Source organism: Convolutriloba macropyga, chromosome 1 (genome assembly GCF_964194025.1).
Source record: "Convolutriloba macropyga chromosome 1, txConMacr16.3, whole genome shotgun sequence".
Taxonomy (NCBI): Eukaryota; Metazoa; Xenacoelomorpha; order Acoela; family Convolutidae; genus Convolutriloba; species Convolutriloba macropyga.
Genome location: NC_134468.1, coordinates 57,989,888 through 58,012,120, shown reverse-complemented (window position 1 = coordinate 58,012,120; position 22,233 = coordinate 57,989,888). Strand labels below are relative to the sequence as shown.

Below are 22,233 nucleotides of genomic sequence, written 5' to 3'. Positions count from 1 at the left end.
CACTGCATAAATACATAATAACATTGACCACTACTGCTACAATTAATTTTTGATATTGTGTGCTACAAAACTACACTACATAAAAGTATGTGAATACGTAGATCTTGTCTGTTTGAGAAGATTTTGAGGTAAGAGATTTTTGAGCTGCATTGGTAACTTTACAAAATAAAAGCGAATTTACAAAAAATGCAATTGTCATCGCAATGTTCCGAACATTTGCTTTTTTGTGTTTTTTGATCTCAATGGGCGCCAAACTAAGTTTCTTTTAGTCGTACAGATGGGTTATTAGCCTAATTTTAAAAGCCACAATTCTTTTAAAGGCGTTATTAACCGGAAACTGAAGCTTTATTCCAAAAATGTTTTCATGTTTTTTTGGCCTTTTTTATTTTGGATCATTTCCGCTGCATTGTGCGCCTCATTACGTTATGCACTCGCCAGTTACAGAGCACGTGCCGCAGATAATATGCGCCCAGTAAGATGGGGGGGGGGGCACAAACAAAAATATCAATTATATGTTATCTGTTTATATCTTACGTGACAATTTTTTCCTGCTAGCCTATAACTTTTGCGAAAGACATTGTTGTAGTTTCATGTTTCCACGGTTTTTCTCTATCTCTGTTTGGGCTCAATTTAATGTGAAGTTGTCCGTTTTTGAAAAGGTGCCCGTTTTCTGCGTTTTTCTCATTATTGTCACTAAACAAATTTTCTTTGACAATGGTCAAACTTCAAAAATCACTTGCAGATTAAATTCTCATTTAATCCTTTTGGAGCAGTTTGTATAGTTAATGACATCTTGAACAAAAGTTTTTTAGCACTTTTTTTTCGAATCAAGGGTTGAATCGTATTTTCTGAGGCGTCCATAGGCAAATTTTGTCAAATTCGCCTTTATAAATTTTACAGAAATAAAAAAAATCTGGCTAGTTTTTATGTTCTCTAAGTAGAAAACGACACTTACCTTTAAGAATTAAATAAAAACTTAAAACTTACGCTGTCTCGCATTTATTTCAACTTTGCGATAAACACAATTGCGAAAAAAGACCAGTACATTGCGGATATTTAAGGTTTCGAGATTAAAACGTTTTAAACTAGGACTATCTATATACTCAGTGAAGCAAAAATTACGCAACGAAATATCAAAAAAAAATATAGTTGTGGTTAGAATTCATTGCAGTTTCATAATAAATTTAAGATACACTATAAAACAAATCCAACAACTTAGTTGTTTTCCTCGCACAAAAAACAGCCGGCAAATCGCCGGAAAAAAGCCGCTTGTGGCCTTCCATGGAATTGAAACAACTAAAGAAATAAGATAGACAAATTGCGCAGCAGTCCCTTAATAGACCACTAGACTTTTGAGCTAGATTCGGACTGTCATTTTATGAGACCCATACGCTCTATAAGTTCTAAGACCTTTTTCACAATTGATATTCGAAATCAAAAACTCATGACTCTAATTCTCAAGAATTGGGGCATGTACGTTTGGCGCTACTTAAATGCACACTTGATCTTCAACGAATACATGTTCATAAAGTTCATTAAGTGAGTTCAGAAGTCATTTCTTGAGTGAGGTAAGTCACATAATTGATCCAAAAGCAGAAAAGACGTCGCGCACAAAAATTGTAACTGCAAAGCAGTAAAAGTCACTGAAAATGAAAAAATCAAAGATCGCGAGAATTGTCGATGAAAACGACAAATTAAAAAAAACATAGCAGGACAAATCCTGAAAAACGGTCCAAAGAAAAAAATGAAGAACTAACAAGTAGTCTACCTGACTAGAAGATCAATTGAACAAAGCCAGCCAAACAAAAACAAAATCTCAAAAAATTGAGAAACTAAAACGATCAAACAAACTAAACAAAATAATACTCATTGCTAAATTTCTTGAAGGTTTTAGACCTAAGGCAAATTTTTTTCTCTTTAGAAATACCTATTCTAAAAAGATTTTCGCAACCAATTTTTGTTTCTGAGTTCGGTCCAGTATTATATCTGCAAAACCTGAAAAATGATCATGAGCCCTTGAAGATCGGTTAATTCAGAAAACGACAGAAACATCAAAAAAAAAATCATCAATTGCATTTTTACAGAAATCTTGCTGAAAATCCCGATATTAATATATTCAGAAAATTCATGTGCCTCTAGAGGATATTCAGTAGCGAAATTCATGGGCTTTAAAAACGATAGGTAAAGACAAAAATTTTCAGAAAAAATTTCAAAGTTTTTCAAAAAATAAATCTTCGTTCTATTAAGGCGTTGAAAAACATTCCATGGCCTCTAGCAACAATGTAATGGCATACTATCAAACCTTGGAAGAGGTTACCTGGCTGCTTAGCCAAGAAAAGATCACAAAAGACATTCATCAAATTCTAAAAAATTCAACCTAAGAAAAATCAAACAAAAAACTCAAAAACTCACAGAAAAAACCTGAAATTTATGCACCATTTTGAGCTCAAAAACTCCTAAAAATGACCATTTAACCTGAAATTAAGGCCATCCCAGCAGCTGCACCACTCTAAGCACTTGAGGGTCTACTAAAGCCCAGTTTGTGTCTCTAATGAAATTTAATGCCTACTGGGCTTTACTTGTTTCCCGCTTATGGAAACCTGTTTATCGAAAGATCAGACATTGAAAAATGTGTGAAAACATCTTGAAAAAAAGCCCCAAAACAATTCAAATTCTTTGAATTGTAAAAAACGATATTCCCCAATAATACCCCCTATCGCTTCAAGGCTATTAAAAAAAAACGACTAGCGTCAGACGTATTCCTCTCTCCCGAAAGAGGGTACAGCGAGCTGCTTTTCATCTAAAGAGCGGTTGTTTTGTACCCATAGAACAATAGAGCTAGCCAGATTTTTATGTTTGGAAACTCAATTTGATAAAAATTCACCTATTGACGCCTCAGAAATTACTATTCAGCCCTTGATTTGAAAAAAGAGCTCAAAAATAATTTTAAAAAAAAAATGTAAAACTCATTTTTGTTCAGTGTTTTTAACGATACAGACAAATCCAAGAATCCAAATATGAGTTTTTAAATCCGCAAGTGATTTATAAAGGTTCACTATCCTCAAATTGGTCTAGGAAAAAATTGCAATAAATGGCCACAGAACAAGCTTTAATTGTAGGAACTTAAGTGATTCTAGTGCGTCTTAATCGAAATGATGGAATTGAATCAACTAAATTTCAATAACAGAAACTGCTAAAGACTAGTTTTAAAGCATCATATCGTCAAAAAAAACATCCTCGCTACCTAATTGTAAAACAAAAACAACTGAAATTGAACGAAACAGTTGAAATATGAATCCAATTTTGTTTTTAAATTTTTGGCGTCAGTGACTTTGAACTAAGGAAAACAGGTAATTGCAATATGAACGGAAAAGGAAACAAAAACTCCTTGTTCGCTCTTTAAATCTGCAATTAGAAGGAAAGATTCGGGTTGTCATTTTTATGACACGCTCTATAAAGAAAAAGCGCTAATGGAGCTTTTTCAAAATTAATATTCGAAATCAGAAACTCAAGACTCTAATACTCAAGAATTAGGGCATATAGGTTTTGCACTACATAGATGCACAATATTGATCTTTAACTAATAAATGGTCATAAAAAATAAAGTTCATTAAGCGAGTTCAGAAGTCATTTTTTTGATCGAGGTAAGTCACTCAATTGACCTAAAAGCCGAACAAATGACGTCGCACGCAGTAATTATAACTGCAAAGCATAAACGTCACTGAAAATGATAACATCAAAGATCGCAAGAATCATTGATGAAGACGACAAAATGAAAAACTTGGCAGGACAAGTCCTGAAAAACAATCCAAAGAAATAATTGAAAATCTTAAAAGAACTTTACCTGACCAGAAGATAAATTGAACAATGCCAGCCAAACACAAAAAAAATCTCAAAAAATTGAGCTAAACGATCGAACAATTTAAAAAACTATACTCATTGCTAAAACGATTGAAGCTTTCACCCCGAAGGCAAAATTTGATTCCTTTATAAGTACCTATTTCAGAAATCTGTTCATTAAAAATTGTTATCTTTGTAATCGATCCAGTATTATATCTGCCAGACCTGAAAAATTTTAATTAGCCCTTGAAGATCGATAAACTCAGAAAACGACAGAAACATCAAAAAATGAAATCAATTGCATTTTTTACATAATTGTTGCTGAAAATCCTGATATTAACATATTCAGAACAATGTGCCTCTAGAGAATATTCAGTAACCAATTTCATAGGCTCAAAGAACGATAGGTGAAAGACAAAAATTTTCAGAAAAAATTTCATATTGTATAAAAAAACAAAATTTCGTTCCATTAAGGCGTTGAAAATCATTCCATTGCCTCTAGAAACAAATTAAAGACATGCTATCAAACCTTGGAGGAGATTACCTGGCTACTGAGGCAAGTTAAACTGAATAAAAACAAATAATTTCAAAAAATTTGAAAAAAATTCAGCTATTGACGCCTCAGAAATTACTATTCAGCCCTTGATTTGAAAAAAGAGCTCAAAAATAATTTTCAAAAAAAAATGTAAAACTCATTTTTGTTCAGTGTTTTTAACGATACAGACAAATCCAAGAATCCAAATATGAGTTTTTAAATCCGCAAGTGATTTATAAAGGTTCACTATCCTCAAATTGGTCTAGGAAAAAATTGCAATAAATGGCCACAGAACAAGCTTTAATTGTAGGAACTTAAGTGATTCTAGTGCGTCTTAATCGAAATGATGGAATTGAAACAACTAATTTTCAATAACAGAAACTGCTAAAGACTAGTTTTAAAGCATCATATCGTCAAAAAAAACATCCTCGCTACCTAAATGTAAAACAAAAACAACTGAAATTGAACGAAACAGTTGAAATATGAATCTAATTTTGTTTTTAAATTTTTGGCGTCAGTGACTTTGAACTAAGGAAAACAGGTAATTGCAATATGAACGGAAAAGGAAACAGAAACTCCTTGTTCGCTCTTTAAATCTGCAATTAGAAGGAAAGATTCGGATTGTCATTTTTATGACACGCTCTATAAAGAAAAAGCGCTAATGGAGCTTTTTCAAAATTAATATTCGAAATCAGAAACTCAAGACTCTAATACTCAAGAATTAGGGCATATAGGTTTTGCACTACATAGATGCACAATATTGATCTTTAACTAATAAATGTTCATAAAAAATAAAGTTCATTAAGCGAGTTCAGAAGTCATTTTTTTGATCGAGGTAAGTCACTCAATTGACCTAAAAGCCGAACAAATGACGTCGCACGCACAAATTATAACTGCAAAGCATAAACGTCACTGAAAATGATAACATCAAAGATCGCAACAATCATTGATGAAGACGACAAAATGAAAAACTTGGCAGGACAAGTCCTGAAAAACAATCCAAAGAAATAATTGAAAATCTTAAAAGAACTTTACCTGACCAGAAGATAAATTGAACAATGCCAGCCAAACACAAACAAAATCTCAAAAAATTGAGCTAAACGATCGAACAATTTAAAAAACTATACTCATTGCTAAAACGATTGAAGCTTTCACCCCGAAGGCAAAATTTGATTCCTTTATAAGTACCTATTTCAGAAATTTGTTCATTAAAAATTGTTATCTTTGTAATCGATCCAGTATTATATCTGCCAGACCTGAAAAATTTTAATTAGCCCTTGAGGATCGATTAACTCAGAAAACGACAGAAACATCAAAAAATGAAATCAATTGCATTTTTTACATAATTGTTGCTGAAAATCCTGATATTAACATATTCAGAACAATGTGCCTCTAGAGAATATTCAACAACCAATTTCATAGGCTCAAAGAACGATAGGTGAAAGACAAAAATTTTCAGAAAAAATTTCATATTGTATAAAAAAAACAAAATTTCGTTCCATTAAGGCGTTGAAAATCATTCCATTGCCTCTAGAAACAAATTAAAGACATGCTATCAAACCTTGGAGGAGATTACCTGGCTACTGAGGCAAGTTAAACTGAATAAAAACAAATATTTCAAAAAATTTGAAAAAGATTGCGCATTTTTTTTTAAAAAATCGGATTGTTAAATTTTTGGAAACAACTCCAATGACACTAAAAATCATGCAGCATTTTTTTTAACAGATTTTTTTATGTTTTCTGGCTCTTGAGGCTGGACAAAAATAAAAATTTTAGGAAAACTTAAAAACTGCAGATTTTTCAAAAAAATTCTTGAATTCGAGATATTAAATAGTTTAAGACCATTCCATAGTTGCTAGAAATTATGCAGTGCCCTATTATCAAACCCTAAAGGAGATTCCTTTGGCCCTGAGTTTGGAAAAGCTTAAAAAATGACAATTTTCAAAAACATTGCAAAAATTAGTATCAATTTGCGTGTTTGTGTTTGCAGTACCAAAATATGGTCATAACAAGAAATTTTGTCTCGCAAAAGGCCTTCATCAATTTTTAAAAACTTCAACCTAAGACTAATCAAGACAAAAACTTCAAAAAATCACAAAAAGACATGAAAAATTGCACCATTTTGAGCCCAAAAACTGAAATGACTTTTTGAGGCCATCGCAGCAGCTGCACCACTCTTACCACTTGAAGGTCTACTGAAGCCCACTTTGTGTCTCTAATGAAACTTAATGCCTACCTGGCTTTACCTGTTTATCCCGTTTTGAAAGATCAAAGTCATTGAAAAAGATGCGAAAATACAATTCAGCGCCCCAATACAATTCAAATTCTTTGAATTGTAAAAAACAATATGCCCCAATAAGAGCCGCTATCGCTTCGCGGCTATTAAACAAACGACTAACGTCAGCCGTATTGCTCTCAAAAGAGGGAACAGCGAGCTGCATAACATGTACAGTGGGGTCGTTTTGCACTTATAGAACATCAGAGCTGGCCAGGTTTTTATGTTCATAAACTCAACTTGATAAAATTACCAAATGACGCCTCAGAAATTACAATTCAACCCTTGATTTGAAAAAAAGGCTCAAAAATAATTTTTCAAAAAAATGTAAAACTCATTTTTGTTCAGTGTTATTAACGATACAGACAACTCCAAGATTCAAATATGAGTTTTTGAATCTGCAAGTGATTTATGAAGTTTGACTATCGTCAAATTGGTCTAGGAAACAATTGCATTAAATGACCACAGCACAAGCTTCAATTGTAGGAAATTGAATTATTCTAGTGCATCTTAATCAAAACTTGAAAAAATATGCTGTCTCGCATTTATTTCAACTTTTGACACATAATTCTCTTTACTTAAAACTGTAAACATATGGTTCAAACATAACCAACTAACGTCGGGCGAATTGCTCTCAAACGACCGGCGAGCGGTTGGCTTGGTCAGTAGCTACCCCGTGCACCGAATCCCGGAATTCCTTCCGGGAAACCCGGGAATCTTAGCGCATCTTATCTTTTCCCGGTAATCTTAGCGGGAAACCCGGGAGTCTTAACGTTTCCCGGTAATCTTGACGGGAAAACCGGGAGTCTTAACGTTTCCCGGTAATCTTGACGGGAAAACCGGGAGTCTTAACGTTTCCCGGTAATCTTGATGGGAAAACCGGGAGTCTTAATGTTTCCCGGTAATCTTGGCAGGATCGCGGGAGTCCTAACTTTTCTCGACTATCCTTGCAAGAAATCTGTATATAAGGATTCTTACTGTGAAACTTAACCCAAGATGAATTATCTCATTTTGGTGAAAAAGAGGGGAACGTCGGGAATCTCGAAATTTTTACTTTGGGGGTAGAAAAATTGATTTAAAAATAAAAATTTTTGATTTTCGTTCTTATTTTGTCTCCTTTCAACAATTTCTCTTGCCATCAACAGACTATTTTCTTTTGAAATATCTCAAACAATAGATAAAAGTTGGTAAAATTATAAGCTCAAGGGTCTGGGTTGGGAGGTTGATTTTTTTGCTCCATCATATAGAAAATTTAATCTAAATACAAAAATTTTTGAATTTTTTATAAATTTTGTCTCATTTCAACTTTTTCTCTTGCTCCCAAATTGTTCTTCGAAAAATGGCAAATATCAATTGAAAGTAGGCAAAAGCAGGAGCTGAAAAACCTATGTTGGTGCTCGATTTTTTGCTCCATCATAAAGAAAATTTGATTCAAAAATAAAAATTTTCGATATTTGCTCTAACTTTGTCTCGTTTCAACACCTCCTCTTGCAACCAACTCATTTTTTCTTTGAAATATCTCAAACATTATTTAAAACTAGGTAAAAGCATAAGCTCATAAGCCTAGTTTGGGGGGTCGATTTTTTTGCTCCACCACAAAGAAAATTTGATTTAAATACAAAATATTTCGGATTTTTTTAAAACTTTTGTCTCCTTTCAACACTTTCGCTTGCACCCAACTAATTTTTCTGGAAAATCTTAATCATTAATTGAAAGTAGGCAAAAGCAGGAGGTGAAAAATCTATGTTGGTGCTCGATTTTTGCTCCATCATACAGAAAACTTGATGCAGAAATAAAAATTTTTGATATTTGCTCTACTTATACCTCGTTTCAACTCCTTCTCTTGCAGCCAACCGATTATCTTCTTCAAAATATCTCAAACATTAGTTGAAAATATGTGAAAACATAGGCTCAAAAGTCTAGGTTGTGGGGCCGATCTTCTGTTCCATCATAAAGAAAATTTGATTTAAATACAAAAATTTTCGAAGTTTTAACTTTTGTCTCCTTTCAACATTTTCTCCTGCAACCAACTGATTTTTTTTGAAAAATTACAAACATTGATTAACAGAAGGTCAAAACAGGAGCTCAAGGATCTAAGTTTGGGGGTGGTTGATCGATTTCTTTGCTCCATCAAATAGAAAATTTGATTCATCAAAAAAAACTTGGTTCATTTTTTTTTCGATAATTTGTGGCTAATATAGCGACGTTGAATCTTTTATTGTTTACTTGTTGGTTGTCGGATGTCCAGTCACATATTACTGTACTGCATTTGCTTACATTGGCACCTTCCATCTCGTTTTTGAAGCAAATGTCAGTTATTTTCCAGAATTAAGCACGTTCTAAAATTGCAAAAATTGTTTTATGGTTCACAATTTTTTTGATTTCTCCGTTATTACTGTACCAAATTGAGTCAATTAAAGCCCGCTGTGTTACTACTTAGTACCACTTTGTTTCCAAATACAGTTGCTGTACAGGAACGGCCCAGCTATAAAGTTATTCAAGAGCAAATTTCAAAAATGTTCCCTCGGAACAATTTTTACGTTAATAGATTCAATTTTTTTTGTTGGGAGCTTTTTGAAGTTGCAAATAGTGCTATTTATGCATTTTGCAAGTCTATGAAGCTACTACAACCAACAGTTTTTAGCTTTTTGACGATTTACCATTTTTGGTCTTTTCAGTAATTTTCAGTGAAATCGGTTTTTGACTCAAAACACATTTTTTCCCACCTCGCGGTAAGGGTCTTGGGTGTCAACTAAACTACCAGAGGACTTAACAGACGTCCAGAAACACGTGCGTGACGCTTCCGAACGTGGTTTTTCAGGTTTTCTCGTTAATTGGGGCTCCGGGGAAAACAAAAAAACCGGCTTACTGTACAGGTTTTTGTTAATAACTCCTAAAGTACTGTACCAATTTCAACAAATGTAGGCTCATTTTGTTGGTAATGAACTCCTCTTGCTTGGTTTAGACGCTTGTTAGTTGGGCTGCCTGGTGAAAAAAGTTATTCACGTGCAAAATCGGAAAAATTGTTGATTTTGGGACCTCTTGGGTCACCCTAATTTCGGTACCACAAAACAGTTGATTTAGTGTACTTAAAGTGGCTCGTTAGATTCCCCAGAATGTCCTGATTATTATGCACTATATTTTGTATAGCGTTTTCCGTGGTCATGATGCTCAATTTTGACTCTGCAGTGGTTGTACTCTGTCTTTTGGTTATTTGGTACCGGATCTTATCTTTGAAATATCTCGTCGTAGAAGGATCCGATTTCTGATCTGTTTGCATCATCTGTCAGGATATTAAATGAGCTTTCTCACAGTATATATAACGTATAGCGTTTTCTGTAATTTCGTTCAGTTTTTGGCCAGTAACGGTACCCCCATTTTGACCCCCTGAAGCAGGATACCTGACAAGGGGAGGTCGGATAGACCACTTCAAAATCAGTTTTTACTGTAAATTGTAGGTTGTTTAGACGCAGTATTATTTCCTGGTTGTAATGGTGTAGTTTAATAACGTTGTTTGGCTTGTTTTAGAGGTTAATTTTGACAATAACAGTGGTGTCACTATAACATGTGTGTCACTTGGTACCGGACCTTGTTTTTGTAATAGCTCCTCGTAGAGTGAACCAATTTGGCTCAAATTTTGAGGATAAGCGCAGTTCGAGTCGTACTTTAATTCTGCCAAAGCGCGTTTAGTTTTGATCGGCCGTTTTCGAGATATTGTCCAGGACACTCACCTCCAGTTTGACATTTTGGTGTCCTGGTGCACCCATGTTTCTACTTGTGAATCGATGAAAATAGTGAATTAAGTTTTCAGGGGTGGTTTGTTGAACACCCAGTGGGGTGGGCTTGCTCGTCATATATAGTTTATGCTCCATTTTCAGTCGTATTATTTCAGAATCATGTCTGATGCTCCCGAAATATGTCATTTGAAGCGTATCCCCAAGAAGTGTACCAGTTCTGGCAGTTGCGGCAATGAGAACAGTTCTACACCCAAGCCATGCAGTTCGGCTAATGAGATTTATGATTTGTGATGTTTTAGATAGGTACTGCATGTATAATAGTGCTTTCATGGTCTTGGCTAATAAGCGCAGGGGGGGCATAAAATGCCAACCTAGATTTCCCCAAAATCACGTCAGGCTTTTCGTAGTGCATGCAATGTTTATGTGTCTTAGGCTTTATTGGTCTCGGCGTGTCTATAGAGACGGCCGATTTGGGTGTCAATTCGGTTATGTCTCTCTTTTTTGATCATTCCATGTACCGTTCATTTCATTTTGATCATTTCATGTAGAAGTAGTACTAGTAGTAGTAGTAGTAGTAGTAGTAGTAGTAGTAGTAGTAGTAGTAGTAGTAGTAGTAGTAGTAGTAGTAGTAGTAGTAGTAGTAGTAGTAGTAGTAGTAGTAGTAGTAGTAGTAGTAGTAGTAGTAGTAGTAGTAGTAGTAGTAGTAGTAGTAGTAGTAGTAGTAGTAGTAGTAGTAGTAGTAGTAGTAGTAGTAGTAGTAGTAGTAGTAGTAGTAGTAGTAGTAGTAGTAGTAGTAGTAGTAGTAGTAGTAGTAGTAGTAGTAGTAGTAGTAGTAGTAGTAGTAGTAGTAGTAGTAGTAGTAGTAGTAGTAGTAGTAGTAGTAGTAGTAGTAGTAGTAGTAGTAGTAGTAGTAGTAGTAGTAGTAGTAGTAGTAGTAGTAGTAGTAGTAGTAGTAGTAGTAGTAGTAGTAGTAGTAGTAGTAGTAGTAGTAGTAGTAGTAGTAGTAGTAGTAGTAGTAGTAGTAGTAGTAGTAGTAGTAGTAGTAGTAGTAGTAGTAGTAGTAGTAGTAGTAGTAGTAGTAGTAGTAGTAGTAGTAGTAGTAGTAGTAGTAGTAGTAGTAGTAGTAGTAGTAGTAGTAGTAGTAGTAGTAGTAGTAGTAGTAGTAGTAGTAGTAGTAGTAGTAGTAGTAGTAGTAGTAGTAGTAGTAGTAGTAGTAGTAGTAGTAGTAGTAGTAGTAGTAGTAGTAGTAGTAGTAGTAGTAGTAGTAGTAGTAGTAGTAGTAGTAGTAGTAGTAGTAGTAGTAGTAGTAGTAGTAGTAGTAGTAGTAGTAGTAGTAGTAGTAGTAGTAGTAGTAGTAGTAGTAGTAGTAGTAGTAGTAGTAGTAGTAGTAGTAGTAGTAGTAGTAGTAGTAGTAGTAGTAGTAGTAGTAGTAGTAGTAGTAGTAGTAGTAGTAGTAGTAGTAGTAGTAGTAGTAGTAGTAGTAGTAGTAGTAGTAGTAGTAGTAGTAGTAGTAGTAGTAGTAGTAGTAGTAGTAGTAGTAGTAGTAGTAGTAGTAGTAGTAGTAGTAGTAGTAGTAGTAGTAGTAGTAGTAGTAGTAGTAGTAGTAGTAGTAGTAGTAGTAGTAGTAGTAGTAGTAGTAGTAGTAGTAGTAGTAGTAGTAGTAGTAGTAGTAGTAGTAGTAGTAGTAGTAGTAGTAGTAGTAGTAGTAGTAGTAGTAGTAGTAGTAGTAGTAGTAGTAGTAGTAGTAGTAGTAGTAGTAGTAGTAGTAGTAGTAGTAGTAGTAGTAGTAGTAGTAGTAGTAGTAGTAGTAGTAGTAGTAGTAGTAGTAGTAGTAGTAGTAGTAGTAGTAGTAGTAGTAGTAGTAGTAGTAGTAGTAGTAGTAGTAGTAGTAGTAGTAGTAGTAGTAGTAGTAGTAGTAGTAGTAGTAGTAGTAGTAGTAGTAGTAGTAGTAGTAGTAGTAGTAGTAGTAGAAGCAGCAGTAGTAGTAGTAGTAGTAGTAGAAGTAGTAGTTGTAGTAGTAGTAGTAGTAGTAGTAGTATTAGTAGTAGTAGTAGTAGTAGTAGTAGTAGTAGTAGTAGTAGTAGTAGTAGTAGTAGTAGCGGCAGCAGCAGCAGTAGTAGGAGTAGTAGTAGTATTAGTAGAGAAGGATGTAGGACAAACTTCAAAAGTTTGCACCCAGTTTCTTGGTCCTGTTTAATTTGTTTGACTTTAGTCAAGAAGAAGGGGAAGAAGGCGCAGATATACTTCTCAAACTACTCATCTGACAAATTTATCATTCCAGGATAACTCTAAAAGTGAAAACGTCTTGACTAAGCCCTCGATAGACTCTGACGTCTACAATTTAAGAACACTCGTAAGAACATGACTCTGACCTAATAATACAAGCGCTAGTTCTTCCATTGGCACGACAACGCTCTTCATATACTCCATATATATATTCCTTCTTCGTGCGTTGCATTTGTTTTTTACAGTTTGGCAGTAGCCCCTTGTTCACAATAAAATTGTACAAGCGGTTGCTTCGACTCTTTAATGAGTTTTTTAAGAGCATTTTTTCTCGGTTTTCCATTTTATTTTTGGAGTTCCTCTGGCAGGCGTTCCAGTTGCAGTAACCTCTTTGAACAAATTATTCAGAAACAACAATTAGGGGAATTTTCTGATTGAGTTTATGTTAAATTTGAGAATTTCTACAGTGTAAAGATCTTAAATATCCATATGCTGTTCTTGTTTAAACTTTTGAACAGAGTCTTATTTGAAAAGTCAATTAACCGCAGAATCCAGTTTTGAAACATTCATATGGCTCGCAGTTTATTTCTGGAAAAGAATCCATAGATGAGCAGGCCAGATTGCACCTAGGATTTTATATAAAACCTCTGAATTTTTTTTTAACTAAAACTTCTAAAACTTCTAAAACTTCGAGATGTAGTATTTCAGTGATTTCGGGTCAACCTGCAACTAATTGCCATATAATCAGAGAGTATATTGCAAATCGAAACCACCTGCTTAGGGTTAAACAGGTAGGGCTGAATCCAAGCAAACACTACACCACGTACTCCGTATAATTCAAATTTCTTCCACATATCTTCCTTAATATCAAGTACAACGCCGCTAGTCTTTTTCCAGCTCCATGTACTATTTCGATGATTTCTGCAACAGCGTCGATGATGCTGCAACGAGAACGACAGCCAAACTGCGTTGGAGGATTTTTTCTTGTAGGAGATTTTTTTAGAGATGAAGTCATATAATCGGTTGAAATGAATACGTTCGAACATTTCACTGAGAGCAGAGAGTATCGATATAAAACGATAGTTATCAAGCACTGCACGGCTTCCTGATTTGTGAATCGGTGCAACCTTTTGATATCACCGCCCGGAACACTCCCTGTAGAATGGAATCGTTTATATACTCAACACAAAAATCATCATTACTGGCTATACCAGCTTTCAAATCAGCAGCTGAGATTCCATCCGAGCAGAGAGTTTTCCTCTCTTCTAATTTGTGTATCAATAGGACAATTTCAGGACGAAATACCGGGAAAAGGAACATTGTTTTGATTTTTGAATCAATTTCAGGGACAATTTCCAAGGAATCATATGTGCATTGCTTGAGGGCATGAGTTCTAAAAGAAACAAACTTCTCAATAAGCACTTGCTTCCCATCGGTTATCCGTGCTTCCATATCGTCTTTCATGGATTTATCTGAACTAGTTTTTGATTTTCTTGTAGTGCTGTTCACCAATACGAAGAATTAACGTTGTTTATCCATAGGAAAGGAAAAATTTAATACTGTTGCGCTCTTTTGAATCTGATGTGCCAGCTCAGGCACTGAAAGCAATGACAAGTGGACAAAATGCTTTTACCTGAACATCACCTAAACTTGTGTTACATCTGCTTCTTTAGTAGATTCAAGGCACTTGTGGGCTTGGCTCCTGCTTTCAGGACAATATTTTGGTAGCTGCTGTAAAATTACTTTAAATTAGATTTTGTTAAAGAAAAATTCTTAAAGTCCGTTGGCTTGATAGCCATTCCGCATTTTCTTGTAATGTTGTTCTTTATTCTGAAGACTTTACGAGGTTTATCAATAGCAAGCAAAAATTTATTACCGTAATATGCATTCTAGTCTCATTCACAACATTTCGTGCCCATTTGAGAGCCGTGGTATAGCATCGCTAGTGTGTTCCTACAGGAAACTTTATGTATTTACAAAACTTTTTTTTGTGGTCAAGTTTTTAATTCTGCTGTTGTGCCAAGGAGTTCAAGGGCTTCTCCGTATAGTAGGATTTGGAAAAGTGTAATCGTCAATTGCCCTTTTCAGGCAATCAACGGAAGAGGAAATTTGTTCACTGAGGTTTAGTCCAGAAACTAGGTAGGCATGTCTGATTTTCAAGTCTTCTAAGAACACTTTCTTCTTTTCAGTATTACGATGAAAAGTTTTTGTTCTAATAGATTTTGTGTTTAGTGTGGTATTGAGCGCCCATGGCAATTCAATAAACTTTGCGAGATGGTCCGTGATGCACAGATCAGTCAGATCAATTATTAGAGATTGGATTTTATTGTGAAAAACGTGGTCTATAAGAGTTTTGGTATTTCCATGAATCCGCGTGGGTTCAAACAAGGCTTGAGTGAAACCATTCAGGTTCATGTGTTGTAAATACTTTCTGTTTATAATGTCTAGCATGATGTTAATATTCATATCTTCAATAAACGTAGTGATATTGACCGTAGTAAAAGATGGTAGGAACTGAGACAACTCATTGAGAAATTGGGTCTTTCTCATTATAGCTCCCCCCCCCCCCCCCCGGTTAGTGGTCATATAACCTATAGCCCACAATCATGGTAAATGTACCATAATGGGGGCTATAATTTCATGGGGGGGCTAAAGTTATAGGGGAGGGCTATATAAGTTCATGGGAGGGCTAAAGTCATGGGGGGGCTATAGGGGAGGGCTATATAAGTTCATGGGAGGGCTAAAGTCATGGGGGGGCTAAAGAATACAGTTTCCGCATCTGCATAGAATTCTTCATGTGAATTTGTTTTCTTGGTTGCCATGACACTGAAACCTAAACAAGTACTATTCCAAATTTCCAACATTAAATTTCTTGCTTTTCATAGGTGCCTTAATTTACACATTTGTTCATCCTACTGATTTTTTACCACCTTGATTACAGCTTATCTCAGTGTTCACTGATGGAAATAATGTAATGTATTTAAAACCCATATATAGAACTCAAACACCCTAACAATATTGGTACGGTAAATGGATTTATAGTTATAAAACAGCTGAGGCCACCAATTTCACAAATTCAACAACTTGGTTTTTGTGACTGGTTGCGGACGCCAGAAAGAAATCAAATTCGTCTCTTTTAGATTTTTGCTCCGACAAATGGAGCAATATTAACAAAAAATTGTCAATTGTGACATCATCAACAAACTTTTGGCTGTCTGTAAAAAACTTGCATTTTTGCCTCATTTTGTTAAGTAGAATAGAAATGAAAAGATTTCTGAACGCATGGGTTGTGGACCCGTATTATATCCTGAGTTACTAGAGGTGGTGAGTATTGGACCAAGGTTTTTGTGTAATGAGAACGGCAATTTCTGATCTGCAAATTTACGAAGTCCTGGGTAGCATGTTTCCGCAGATGAGAGATAGAGAGAAGGGCGTTTGAATTTTAGCATGAGTATTTAAAGAAGATACAATCGTCCTGATAAATAATCATTAATATGATTTGATCGAAATGAGAAATATACTAATGAAAATTCAAGGTTTCAGCGAGATATTCGATTAGCCAGTAACGATAAATGGCTCAGGAAAAGAAAGTTATCTATCTCTTCAACTTTGAAAAAATTTGTAATGTTTATTTTGTTCAGAAACAAATAGAAATTGATGGTTTTCCAAAAAGTTTTCCAAATCAACAACAGATAATTAAATTAAATTGATGCGTGAATGGTATATAAAATATAAAATAATTGTTTTTGTTTGGCGTGTTACCATGTCTAAAATGTTTGGTTATTTAACTCAATGTACCTGTTCCAAAGAAAAAGAATCAAGCACCCATCAGTCGTTCGAAGCCAATTCACTCGACATAAGTTGGTTTTTTGAGTTTGGGGTTATGTTACGTTAGATAAGTGACAACTTTCTTTTTACTGTGAACTTTGAATGGCGTGAAGTTGCATTGATGTATCTGGTAACTCACCTTTGCGTATTATCTGAATTTAACATGTTATAGAGTAATAGTGTATGGGATCTATGGTGTAAAAGTTTATGAATGAACCGAGACTATAATGGAATGGACAGCCCCAAAATGTTCAAGACCTGATTGCAATGTTGGGTAAATGGGAACCATAATTGTTAATTTTTTTGAATCATTGCCTTACAGAATTCCTATAGCCACCCGTCTCATCTCTACATCGGTAAGTCGACCATACTGTCTCAGGAAGGTACGACACAAGGCGATCCCCTTGCGATGGCAATGTATGGAATCGCAATCCTACCCCTAATAACAAGACTTCATAATGACTCTTTGACCCAAAAATGGTATGCTGATGATGGTAGCGTCGTCGGTAAGTTAGAAGATATCAGGGCACTCTTCGACAAGCTCACTGAGCTCGGTCCCAAGTATGGATATCTTGTCAATCCTCCGAAGTGTCAGTTGATAATTAAGCCAGGAGGCGAGCGCCAAGCGTCAACTGTGTTTGCAGGCACAAATGTGGAAATCACGCAGGGCGCTCGAGTCCTGGGATCAGTTATCGGAAGCTCTGAGGCCAGTAAAAATTTCCTGAAAGATGCAGAAAATAAATACACAAAAAGTTTAGACAGACTTGGTCAATTTGCTCTCACCTCTCCCCAGAATGCCTATGCATGTTTGACGAAGGGGGTTCAACAGAAGTTGAGCTTCCTTTCGCGTACTACACCTTCCATGGACGGGGTTCTGGACAAGGTGGAGAAGCGGCTTGGCCGAGTCATACCGAACATCGTCGGCAAAGAAGTAATCCAAGAGGAAAGAGAACTTTTTTCTCTCCCTCTCAGAATGGGTGGGCTTAACATCGCCCTCCCACAAGATCTTCACAAAAATCTTGAGCAATCAGTTGAACTCTCAAGACCATTGGCGTCATTCAATAATATTCAATAATGTGAAGTAGAACAAACCAAGATCAGTCTCAGACAGAAAGCAGACAATCAACGTGAACTCATCTCGAAAAAATCCAGAATCGAAAACAATCTACCAGAAATGAAGTATACCATCCAGCTGGCCTCGGAGAAAGGAGCATCAAGCTGGCTTAACGCGCTTCCGTTGTCAAAACATGGTTTTGACCTCACGAAGACTGAGTTCCGTGATAGAATAGCACTTCGCTACACCTTGGAAGCGAAGAACACGCCAGCCATATGCCCATGCGGGAAAGAATTCAGCCTCACCCATGCCCTCCATTGCGCCAAAGGCGGTTATACGCACCTACGACACAACGAAATTAGAGATGTGTTTGCAAACCTGATGGATGACGTTTGCCACGATGTACAGATAGAGCCAAAACTTCAGTCGCTCGATGGAGAAATTTTCTCGAGTAATTCCACCACCACTGATGATGACGCTCAACTGGACATCAAGGCAAACGGTCTGTGGGGCTCCCGCTTTAATCGCACTTTCTTCGATGTGAAGATTTTCAACCCTCATGCGAAGAGCTGCCCTAAGACCATAAAAGATGCATACAAATATCACGAGAGCATCAAGCGAAATAAGTACGAAGAGCGAATCCGCGAAACCGAACACAGCAGCTTCAATGCACTGGTTTTTGCTTGTTCGGGTGGTCCAGGTCCATCAGCATCGCGCGTTATGAAACAACTCGCAACCAAGATCAGCGAAAAACGCGGAGAGCCGTACGCCGACACTATAAGCTACATCCGAACGAAAATCAGCTTCGCACTTCTGAGGAGCTGTGTTCTCTGCTTGAGGGGATGTCGTGCCCTCAAGCCTCGTGTTCTCAGTGAGACTTCGATTAGCGCCGTCGTGGAGGAGGAAGGCTGCACTGAGTGTTTGGCTGCTTATCTTTATTCATTTGCTTATTCCTTGATGATCCATTTTTATTTTAATCCTTCCATTCTAGTTCCCTATGTGTGCTATATATATATATATATATATATATATATATATATATATATATATATATATATATAGGTGCTTTCCTCTCCACTTGTTATTTATTTTTGTGACTGGGCCGTCTTTACACTGTCTGGAGGGGAACAGCTTGGAGTGCAGCATCCGGCTACTAAGTGCTACTCATCATACCCTATTTTTCGACCTACATCCATCGATGCCGGATGGTGTACACGGCCTTTTTTTTTATTTTTTTATTTAAGGAAATTTTTTTGAATCATAATCATTTTTAGAGGGTATGTGGATGGCGTCTGAGGAGGCATGGGTTGAAGATAAATTACACGAAATACTAGACATTGGTGATAAAACATTGTGTCATTTTTTCTTATCGGTGGCAAAAAAAGCAAAGAGTGCCGATGAGCTGAAAGCTAGGATCCACAAGTCGGGTGCAGTCGACAACAATCTTCATAAATTACAGGACTTTTTAGAGGAGCTACACGGCCGGGTGGGGCCTCAAAAGCCGGCAAAGACAAAGATTGTTGAGTTGCCGGTTGTGAAAAAAGTATACAAATTTGTGGAGAGTGATGACGACGAACATAAAAGTGTAAGCTCCAAAAGTAGCAAATCTAAGAAACGTAAGAAGAAGTCAAAGTCAGCGGCGAAAGATTTTGCTGATGTCAGTGACTCCGATGAAGAAGAGCGAATACTGGAGAATGACAAGCGTGAACGTGATGAATTTGCAGCGCGCCTTAAAAAGCGTGATGAAGAAAAAACGAAAAAGAAGATGGCCGACGCCAAAGATCCCACTAGAGCAGCATACGAAGACATGAACAACGAAGATATGGGCAAATTTGTGTCGGATCTGCGTAAAAAGAGTAGAAGAGATTACCTAAAGAAACGAGAGGTTGATCAACTGGAGGCTTTGGAGGCAGATATAAAAGATGAAGAATATCTTTTTGGAGACGTAAGCTTGACGAACAAAGAGCGACAGGATCTGAAATACAAGAAGCAGATTTTGGAACTCGCCAGCAGTCACAAGAAAGCAAAAGATGTAGAGAAGGTTAATCGTTATTTTGTGCCAAAAGATGACATTGGTTTACACCAAGATTTCTTTGAAGAGAAACTGGAAGCTAATGACTCAGGATTCAACAATGAGAGCAAAAAATGGGAAGAAGATCACATCAAGCAAGCTTTGATAAATGTTGGCGCTCAGGACAAAAAGAAAGTTGATGTACAGCAGGACTACGATTTATTGATAGAGGACCAAATTGAATTTATCAGTACTTTGACAATACCTGGTTCAGATGATAAGACGGAACCCTCGCTAAGCCGAGAAGAGCTGAAAAAAATGTCCATTCAAGAGACTCGCGAAAGTTTGCCTATTTTTAAGTTCAAAAATGAACTTATCGAAGCCTTGAATAGCTACCAGGTGCTCGTAATTGAGGGAGAGACAGGCAGTGGTAAGACAACCCAGATACCTCAATATTTAATAGAAGCCGGTTATTGCGATGACGGAAAAATGATCGGTTGTACCCAGCCGCGAAGGGTTGCTGCAATGAGCGTTGCTGCTCGGGTGGCAGAGGAAATGGGTAAAAAGTTGGGAAATGAGGTCGGTTATTCTATTCGGTTTGAAGATTGCACCAGCAAGCGAACGATTTTGAAGTATATGACTGACGGAATGCTGCTGCGAGAGTTTCTAAACGAGCCCGATCTTGCATCTTACAGTGTTATAATTATCGATGAGGCGCATGAACGTACTTTGCACACCGATGTCTTATTCGGTCTGGTCAAAGACATTGCAAGATTCCGCTCTGATTTGAAACTTTTAATATCCTCTGCGACTATGGATACAGAGAAGTTTTCCTTGTTTTTTGATGACGCGCCTGTGTTTCGGATTCCTGGTCGCCGCTTTCCTGTTGATATCTTCTACACCAAAGCACCAGAGGCTGACTATATAGATGCTGTAGTCGTTACAGTACTACAGATTCATGTTTCACAGCCCTCAGGCGACGTGTTGGTCTTCTTGACAGGACAGGAGGAAATTGAGAGTTGCCAAGAGATCTTAACCGAGCGTGCTAAAAAGCTTGGGAAGCGAATCAAAGAATTGATTGTTCTCCCAATTTACTCAAACTTGCCTTCTGACATGCAGGCAAAAATCTTTCAACCCACACCTAAAAATGCCAGAAAAGTTGTCTTGGCTACCAACATCGCAGAGACGTCTCTGACTATTGATGGAATTGTGTATGTAATTGATCCGGGATTCAATAAACAGAAAAGTTTCAATTCTCGAACTGGTATGGAGTCGTTAGTTGTCGTACCATGCTCAAAAGCATCAGCCAATCAGAGAGCGGGCCGTGCCGGTAGGGTATCTGCTGGCAAATGTTTCAGGCTTTACACGCAGTGGGCTTACAAGAACGAACTCGAGACGACAACAGTTCCCGAAATTCAAAGGACTCATTTAGGAAACGTTGTACTGTTGCTTAAAAGCTTAGGAATCAACGATTTGATCAACTTCGATTTTATGGATCCACCGCCACACGAAACGTTGGTGTTAGCTCTTGAGCAGTTATACGCGTTGGGCGCGTTGAATCATAAAGGCGAACTGACAAAACTGGGTCGAAGAATGGCAGAATTTCCAGTTGATCCAATGATGTCCAAAATGATTATAGCTTCCGAGAAATATAGTTGTTCTGAAGAAATTCTAACAGTTGCTGCAATGATGTCAAGTAATCAAACCATTTTCTACAGACCGAAAGACAAGGTTGTTCATGCCGATAACGCGCGTAGAAATTTTTTCTCCCCAGATGGGGATCACCTGACATTGTTAAATGTATACAACAACTGGGCGGATACAGATTATTCTATTCAGTGGTGTTTCGAAAACTTCATTCAACATCGAAGTATGAAAAGAGCGAGAGATGTGCGTGATCAATTAGCTGGATTGATGGAACGAGTTGAAATTGCTTTGGAAACGAGCGCTGGGGATTCGGTCAAGATTCGGAAGGCTATTACCTCGGGTTTTTTCTACAATACTGCGAGATTGGCTGGCAAAACGGGTACCTACAAAACAATGAAACATCAGCAAACTGTCCACGTGCATCCCAACAGCTGTTTGTTTGAACAGGAGCACCCAGTGAAGTGCGTTCTGTATCACGAACTTGTTTTTACATCGAAAGAGTTTATGCGAAATGTCAGTGTAGTCGAGAGCAGTTGGCTCCTAGAGGTTGCTCCTCATTATTACCAAGCAAAAGAACTGGAGGACGCATCCAGTCGAAAGATGCCGAAGTCGTATGGGCGCAGCCAAGGTGCAATTAATGACTGAAGGAAATATACCCTTACCAGTTGAGGACAGATAAAATTGAGGAATTGATTGAGGTTGCGAGGGTCACCTCATTTTGCAACCTGTTTTTGACCTTGAAGAGGCCTGAATTGATATTTAAAGTCAAGCTACAGTTGATCGGTCGGGAAGCCGAGTTCATCGAAATGATGGATGTGTTGGAAACTTGTAATTCTGTGAATATGATCTTGCTCATCTGTCGAATACAAGACTCCTTGATCAATTTTTATTTGCCCGCGAACGAAGTTGGAAGCAATTATTGTAAATGTGTGATTTTTATGCAAAATTTTGCTTGACCATTTTAGGCACTTACATTGTTCAAGAACATTCTTTGCTCACTCCGACGTAAAGTTTGTTGCTAAACTAAAACCGATTGTAGGATAGAGAATCACAGGGGCCTGATAGACGAGTAGTGACGGCTTT

General features: G+C 36.9%; 2 protein-coding genes across 2 annotated transcripts in view; both read left to right on the top strand.

Annotated features, from left to right (window-relative positions):
* The window catches only part of LOC142340818 (RNA-binding protein 25-like), a 259,293-nt gene that overhangs the window by 187,694 nt on the left and 49,366 nt on the right, over positions 1–22,233 (top strand). The window lies entirely within an intron of this gene.
* On the top strand, positions 18,560–22,033 carry LOC142340804 (pre-mRNA-splicing factor ATP-dependent RNA helicase DHX16-like). The gene has a single exon (XM_075391529.1). It carries the CDS (start codon positions 18,772–18,774, stop codon positions 21,793–21,795), a length of 3,024 nt encoding a protein of 1,007 aa, XP_075247644.1. The 5' UTR covers positions 18,560–18,771; the 3' UTR covers positions 21,796–22,033.

Coding starts and splice junctions, on each gene's coding strand:
- LOC142340804 (XM_075391529.1), top strand. CDS start 18,772: ATGTGGATGGCGTCTGAGGAGGCATGGGTTGAAGATAAATTACACGAA.